This window comes from Phoenix dactylifera, chromosome 2 (assembly GCF_009389715.1).
Source record: "Phoenix dactylifera cultivar Barhee BC4 chromosome 2, palm_55x_up_171113_PBpolish2nd_filt_p, whole genome shotgun sequence".
Classification (NCBI taxonomy): domain Eukaryota; kingdom Viridiplantae; phylum Streptophyta; class Magnoliopsida; order Arecales; family Arecaceae; genus Phoenix; species Phoenix dactylifera.
In genome coordinates, this window is record NC_052393.1 from 13795429 (window position 1) to 13803107 (window position 7679).

The 7679-nt window shown below is 49.0% G+C and overlaps 1 protein-coding gene across 1 annotated transcript; it reads right to left on the reverse strand.

Annotated features, from left to right (window-relative positions):
* Window positions 1-3506: 3506 nt before the first annotated feature.
* Window positions 3507-7302, reverse strand: LOC103716876. Its single transcript, XM_039122730.1, has 3 exons — window positions 6336-7302; window positions 4672-4816; window positions 3507-4244 (listed from the first exon to the last, which is right to left on the reverse strand). Exons 1-3 carry the CDS (start codon window positions 6972-6974, stop codon window positions 3736-3738), a joined length of 1293 nt encoding a protein of 430 aa, XP_038978658.1. The 5' UTR covers window positions 6975-7302; the 3' UTR covers window positions 3507-3735.
* Between the last annotated feature and the right edge of the window lie 377 nt (window positions 7303-7679).

Here is a 7679-nt window from a genome sequence, read left to right on the forward strand (position 1 = left end):
CTTCGTTCGGCTGGGCCTCTTCCGATGGTGTTGATGGTACCGGCGATGGATCTATTGTCATTTGAATTTTCGGACAGCGCGACATTCTCTATCGGCCTCCTTTTCTTCCGTTGGTTCCGCACAAATCGGTTGAGTACCCCACGACATACGAGTGCTTCGATCTCGTCTCGGAGCTAGAAGCACTCCTCCGTGTCGTGGCCATGGTCTCGATGGAAGTGGCAGTACTTCCTTGAGTAGCGTCGGGCTCCTATCTCCCGCATCGGTGGTGGAGGTCGGAGGTAGTTTCGTCCTTCTATCTCCATGAGGATCTCTGCCCGAGGTACATTGAGGGGAGTGTAGTTCTCGTACCTCCTTGGGGGCATCCGTGGCCGAGGGGGAGATCTCGGTCGAGGCGGCGCTCGCTGCCGAGGTGGACTCCTCTACCAAGGCAGGTTCTTATCTGGACGGGGAGATCGGCTTCTCGAACGGCCGCGCTCCTCGCGGCACCTTTTCTGCTTTTTCGGGGCCTGCTTGGCCGCTCCTCACCTGGAGGCAATAGCCTCCTCGGCCTTCGCATACTTTCGTGCTCGGGCCAGCATCTCGGTGAAGTCGGCAGGGAAATTCTTCTCAATAGAGAAGAGGAACCTGTAGGACCGAGCTCCAGTCTTTAGCGCTGACATAGCTATCGACTGATCGAGCTCGCGGACCTCCCAGATTGCAGCGGTGAAGCGGTCGAGGTAATCTTTGATGGACTCTCCCTTCTTCTGCTTAATGTCGAGAAGGGAGTCCGACGTTCGCCGCTAGCGTCGGCTGGCGGCAAAATTGGCGAACTACCTGCCGAGCTGTTCAAAGGAGGACACAGTGCTCGGCTTCAGTCCGGAGAACCAAAGCCGAGCCGTTCCTCGGAGTGTCGCGGGAAAGACCTTGCAGAGCATGGCCTCTAAGGACTCTTGCAGTGCCATGAGGGCCCGATAACTCTCCAGATGGTCGAGGGGTCGGTAGTCCTATTGTAGGGCTCTACCTGGGGCATTTTGAACCGTGGTGGGACCAGTTCCTCCTCAATCTGGCGGGAGAAAGGTGACTTGGTGGAAAACTCGAAGTCACCCTCGCACCTTGCTTTCTGGCTGTGGAGCGCCTCGATCTGCTGCTCGAGCCTCTCAACCTTCCTGTCGAGTTCCCCACCCTGAGGGCCTGCCATGGTGGTCTGCTCCGGCGCTGGTTCACCTGGAGCCGACTCTGCCTCTGAGGGCTGTGGCCATCTATCCGGGTGCCTCCCTAGCGGTTTTCTTCGGGGAGACGCCCGGGTTGAATCCTGATAGCCATGCCGTTCCCCGTTGTTGACCCTCGAGGAGTCATGGGTGTTTTGACCTTGGGGCGCCATCCGTCTGGAGGGAGGGCTGGCTGGGCCTGAACCTGTGGAGGCGACATAGGGAGAGCCTCCACACGCCGCAGGCCTTGGACTACTGTGGCCAAAGCTTGAACTTGCTGTACTAGAATGTTGAATTGTTCCGGCTGGATTTAGGGGACTGGGTTCGCCGGAGGTCTTGGCGGCGAGTTCTGGACTGAGTGTCCAGGACTTAGCGCGGGACGCCGGGAGGTGTTGGAGGCTCCTTTGCTCCTTAGCTTTATGGCCGCAACCCAGGCCCTTCCTCTAGCGCCAACTGTTGCTGGAAATTGGACCCGGGGGTGACCACTGGCCGAGGAGGAGGAGCTTCGGTGCAGATGGTACGTCAGCGGGTTATGTCCTCCGGGGACCTGCAAAAAGAAGCCGGTGGCCAGGGTTTCCGGCGCCGGCCCTCCGATGCTTAAGTCAGAGGGGGCTCTCTTTGGAGAAGGAGATAGACTGTGTATAAGAGCTTAAGAGTCAGGATCAGAATCCCCCCTCCGGAGGGAGAGGTTTCTCTTTTATAAGAGGGGTACAGGGTTACCTGTGATGTAACTGGGCGAATTAGGTGAGTTACCGTCATGATTGGGCGTGACCGTCTGAATTAATGAAGTGCCGTGGGTGACTGGACGGAGTTGAGTGCATCAACTGGTTGCCATGGATGGCCTGAGATTTTGAGTAAGCCGGAGATCCGTGGAGAGCATGCACATTTATTGTTGAGTAAGCCGGAGATCCATGGAGAGCATGCGCATTTATCGTTGAGTAAGCCGGAGATCCGTGGAGAGCATGCGCATTTATTGTTGAGTAAGCCGGAGATCCATGGAGAGCATGCGCATTTATTGTTGAGTAAGCCGGAGATCCGTGGAGAGCATGCGCATTTATTGTTGACAGTCGTTTAGGCGCAGATCGCGGGACGGAGCCCAGAAAGGCTTGGTTCCCGGCGGAGTGGAGGAGTTTGCCTCGTTCTCTGACCTGGTCGGGCGTCTTGAGGTCGAGCGTCTTGAAGTCGGGCGCCTGGAGGTCGGACGTCTTGAGGTCGGGCGCGCCGTGAGGTCGGGCGCCTGGTGTCACTTGCCGGCAGTGTGCCCATGTGCTTCGGGGCAATCCATTCCCCCCCCCCCCCCCCCCACCAAATATCATGAGAGAGTTTAATTGATTTGGAACCTTAGTTTTAAATGTGCATGTTGAGTGCCAGAAGAAAGGAAAAGAAATTTATAAATATCTAAAATAAGATGGTGGAATTTAAAAGAAAAATACTATAAAGGAGGAAAACTAAAATTTAAGGACTGAATTGAACAAAATATGGAACTATATGGTGAATTGTTTTAAAGAGAAATCAAAGATGTCTTAGAATGGATAAAAATATATACAAAAAGAAACTTGGTGGTGAAATAATGAGGTGTCGAAGATAATATTAAGAAAATATATTTGATCTTAATAATAATAAAAATAAAATATGTAGTATATGAAAATTTATCTGATAGGACAAGTATAAATAATGATTTATATGATAGATTTTTTTAAAAAGAAGATGAACATAAGATTTACAAAATAGGTGTAGCTAAAGAAAGGAAAATTAAAGACACCTATCAAGTTAGATGTATTAAAAATAAGGATAACAAGAAGTTGCTGAAGAACAAGAAAATTAGAGAATTATAATGGTAATATTTTGAACAATTTTTAAAAGAGGATTCTATTAAAAAATAATTATTGAAAAAAATACATTTAGAGAGAAATCAAGAAAATATTCATAAAAGTCGTTAAAGTGAAGTTGAGATAGTTTTGAATCCCACACCAGATAACGAATCACGTTAGACTCCAAATTTCGTGCTTGGAGTCCAATCACAAGCTTTTAATTTCGGTTGCTCACCTCAAAACAAATTTGATGACTATATATTTCCAGTACAAATCTCACAGCCTGCAGTCCATCTTGTACATGGCCTTAGGCCTCTTATGCAGCTCATTCTTAGATCGTTCAGTCCTACTCCTATGGTAGTCGAAACTCAAACACATCTGAAACAAAGATGAACTGGTCATTTGTTCCAATGTAATACAAGCCATGCATGCCGGGGGTTTTATTTGGGATTGATGGCAATCGCCATGTTTCCTTTTGATGTGAATAAAATTGTGCGAGGCGATCAGATTTTCAGAATTCAGTACCTGCGACATCTTCCTCTCATGGAGATCAGGGATAGTAGAACCATTTGAAGATAATTTTACTACAGAACTCGCCATTCAAAATTTGATGGTCTTATCAACAAAAAAAAAATGGTGGATGTTACTCCTACTACTGTAAATCCCACAACATATACAGACGCTTCCACATTTCTAAATTAATTTAATTAACGAAGATCGTTATAATACCAAGATACTTAATCTAGCACCAGCTCCCCTACCAACGACCCGAATATCACATCCACCAAATCCACGGCCAACTCCTCCTCTTCCTCGTGGAAGCATCTCCACCGTCCGTTCACCTCCATCTCCTTAATCTCCGCCTCTCCATCGATCCACTCCCTTGCGGCCTTCAATATCTCCACCGGCTCGCGTGCACCTGATGTTATTCTCACGTGCGTCCTGCATCGCGATGGACGGTCGTGATCGACACTATCGGAGGAGGACAGCCGTTCGATGAAGAAGTCCACCAGAAGCTTCTCGATGAGTGGGCCCACCCGAGCTCTAGCTTCGAGGTCCCAGAGTAGGTCCCATGCCCTCATCTCCACGGTCTCTATGTGACCGTCTTCTCCTTCGTCCGATGCCACGTGCTCGCTGGATTCCAGCTGGTCCTCAAAGGACGACAAACGATCTTCGAGGTCCATTGGTTCCAGCTCAGCAAGGCCCTCGAACCGTCGGATCTTCTGCAGCAGATGCAGCTTTGTTCCTGTACCAGATCGGAGAGATATTATTTTAGTATAATTACTTCCGACGCCGATTAAAGGTTAAACAAAAGCTAGGGAGGGCTTTTTACCCAGCACAAGGCTACAGATACGGTTTGTTTTTATCGGACGTCCTGACTTGAAGAGGAACAACGCGTGAAGCAAAGGTCTGATATTAACTTTTTTTTTTATTTACTGAATGAAGACATAGGTTTCATTAGAATGTTGAATAGAAGGGGCCCAACTGTTAAATTAATGACTATTTGTGCCTCGATAGTCGATGTCGATGAATAGAAGCCAAGGTTTTTGATTTCTTTTTTCTTTTTTCATTTTTCAAGTGTTCTACAGGTGGCTAGTGTCTTTTGTGGTTATTACGTCTTCTTCAATGGTATGGCCGGAGACAATGGGGAGAAGATTGCAGAGATCACTTACTCTCGATATTGGCGAGGCTTTGCTGGAAGGAAGGAGAGGGGGAGGGCTCCTCTTCTTCCTCCTCATATGGAAAGTCCATCACAGACACCGGGCTTAGTTGCTCCTTCTCCTCAGACTGGCATCCTGGGCACTCCATCCTTTCGCTCTGTCCAAAAAATTAATTTGTTAATCACTGAATTTAAAGTTTCAACTTTCAAAATGTTTTGGAAATTCCAGAAAAGAATTAACTTTATTTTCTCCTATATATTTGTTTCTCAATCATTTCAAGCTTGCTGGACCATTATGTCCCTACATTAAAGATGGTGCACTGTTGTTGCTGATGAATGTATGTACGCTACAAGTTGATGCACCTAAATATCTTTATACAAAATAACGCAAAAGTTCACTTGAGTTTTAATTTGATTTTCTAGAAATAGCTATTGTGCACCAGAATACTAGCTCTATTTCCAAACGTAGCACGCGTGGCGGAAGCTTCCGGTTTTACGGGATTGAGATCTAACTTTGGACAACGAATCCACGTAGAAGTCCAAGAAAAGATTAGGCTACCGGCTAATTAAGCCCTTAGCGGTTACAGGCGCATCATTGGGGAAGATCTACAGCTTAAACTAATCCCTCGTGACCCGTACCCTGTCTCACCCACCGACCGGCTCGGTGGAGCGCAAAATAATTATAGCTTTTGCACTGCCCGACAAAATATACTAGCACCAAGAGACTGCGAATTTGCATCACCCACTTTCGCTTTTATATGCCATACACGTACGCCCACTGCCTGTATGTCTCTCACTTCACCATCTTGTGGGCTTGCGCCTAGCTCTCCTCATGGCAATTAACAATAATTGGCATGTACTGCTACTATAGTCCTACTAATCTAGTACTCTAGTACATTTTTAATAGTCTTGATCATTGAACAATCAATTAATTATGTAAAGCGGATTCATACTGCAATTCCCTTCATAAATGGCTTAAGATTCATTCTTTTTTGGCACTTGCATTTGCTCTTTATTGAAGTTATTGGACGGCAGAGAAGGATGGAGGACCAGGAGAGCACGGCATCGGTTAGTTCAGCAGTCTCATTTCAAAACAGCACCTAACTCGAAAAATTATCATGTGGATCAAATCCAGTGGTTCAGTTCAAATCCTGAGCCATACGTAAGGTAGAGGACAGACACATTTTTATTTGGCCTTGAATTGTTTAAATATAAAGGGTAATATGGCGAGGGACTATTGGGCTGATCCGGTGCATGTGGTCCACCGAATAACTAGACGTCTAACTTTCCTTAACGCCGTTTCCCTGCAGCTGGCACTCCCCTATTTGTCCACAATTAATGGCCCCATCTCACCAAATTTGAGCCGGAAACGCCACGGAGCAGAAAGGAACGCCGTTCGAGGCGGAAAAGCTGAGCCCGCGCCACGCCCGATGAACACCGTACTGACGGCGTGGAGAGCCCAGACGGGTTATCAAGAAAAGGGAACGGAACGAAACAGAAATGACGCAGCGAACAGGCGTGGCCCTGACGCTTCAGAATAGGGACCGCCCCCCCCCCCCCCCCCCCCCCCCCCCAGTGGTCCGAAATCCAAATAGTATTAGGCTTGAATTAAAAATTCAGGAAAAAATGCACCTAACTGTAGAGCCAAAAATTATTGAAGCATTAATTCGAGCTCACCTTGGGGGCTCGGTGGCCGGTGGGCGTCTCGACGGAAACGGAATCCCCACCGACAGCCATTCTCCCCGTCGGGCTACGCGGCGGCGGAGAGCCGTTTTTGTCGTTGCCGGTAACGTCGCCGGCAGCGTCGATCTCGCCGAGGCACTCGGAGCTACCGATAGACGACCGCAGGAAGGCCAACTCCCACCAACTGCTACGGCTACCGACAAGGGGGGAGGCCAACTCGAACGACTTCCTTTCCTCTCCTTCCTCCTCGAACGAACTTAGCCGTACAATGTCTTTGACCCTCACTCTAGTCTCGTTTTCTTCCTCCTTCCCTCTCTTCTTCCGGAAGCTTCCTCTAAACCGCTTCGATAGACTTCTGGTGAGGAATCGGTCGTGGCAGGACCGACACCTGGAGGAGGAGGCGCCGAAGGGGAGGAGCCTGAGGGCGTGGATGACGGCGGAGAGCCTCGTGAGGGTACCCTTGGATCGGGCGCGCACCAGCCTTCCCTCGCCACGGCGGAGCTCCGCCTCGAGGAGGAACCGCATAGTGGTCGAGTCGCCCCGCCGCAGCGTGCACCCTGACCCAGAGCAGGACTCCAAATCCGAGTCCAGCTCAAGGTACTCCTTGAGCATTAATGGCTTCTGTCCCGTCATCACCTTTAGTAACTAAAGAAATATCTAACCAGAGACTAAGAGAAGGGATCTAAAAGACCTGGACAGGGGGAAGGGTAGAGCCGGAAGTGGGTGGATGGGGCAGTGGCAACGGTATTTAAAGGGGGAGAAGGAATGAGGACGAAGTGAAGAGGTAGCTTCGGAGGCGGAGATATCTATCCAGACAAAGAACCTGCGAGGTAGGGGCAGTAAAATAGTCGGGAGCAATCCATGCTAACAGGAAGGCTCAGAGAGAAGAGGAGGAAGAGAAGAGAGGAAGAGGGGGGGAAAAATGAGAGAAGTGCGCGAGCGCGTGATGGATGGTTCTCTCTTAAACCCAGGGTGGCCGTTTTTAATACCGACGAGGTAGGAGCTGTTTGTAATTTTTTTTTTTCTTTGTTTGTTAGGTAGGAAATATTTAGGGCAGCCACGTCTGATAAATGGTGATTTGTAGTTTTGGACTGAATGGAGCCGGGCAGGGAGACGTCTTGCGAGCGCTTGACCCTCCCCACGCGAGCAGTTATTTTCCGAATGGAGCAAAGAGAAAAGCGGTAAAAAACAAGAAAACGTGGGAGAGGGGGTGAACGGGTGAAATTGTTTGGAGGATTCGAAAATCCGAACCCTGAAGTTGACATGTAGAGGGGACGCGTGGAGGGTGGTGGTAGGGGAAGGGCACGTGCGGATTGGGCGAAGCAAGCGGAAGTGGAG

Coding starts and splice junctions, on each gene's coding strand:
- LOC103716876 (XM_039122730.1), bottom strand. CDS start 6,974: ATGACGGGACAGAAGCCATTAATGCTCAAGGAGTACCTTGAGCTGGAC. Junction 4,817..6,335: donor CCGGCCACCGAGCCCCCAAG/GTGAGCTCGAAT, acceptor TTTTTTGGACAG/AGCGAAAGGATGGAGTGCCC. Junction 4,245..4,671: donor AAGCCTCGCCAATATCGAGA/GTAAGTGATCTC, acceptor GATCTGGTACAG/GAACAAAGCTGCATCTGCTG.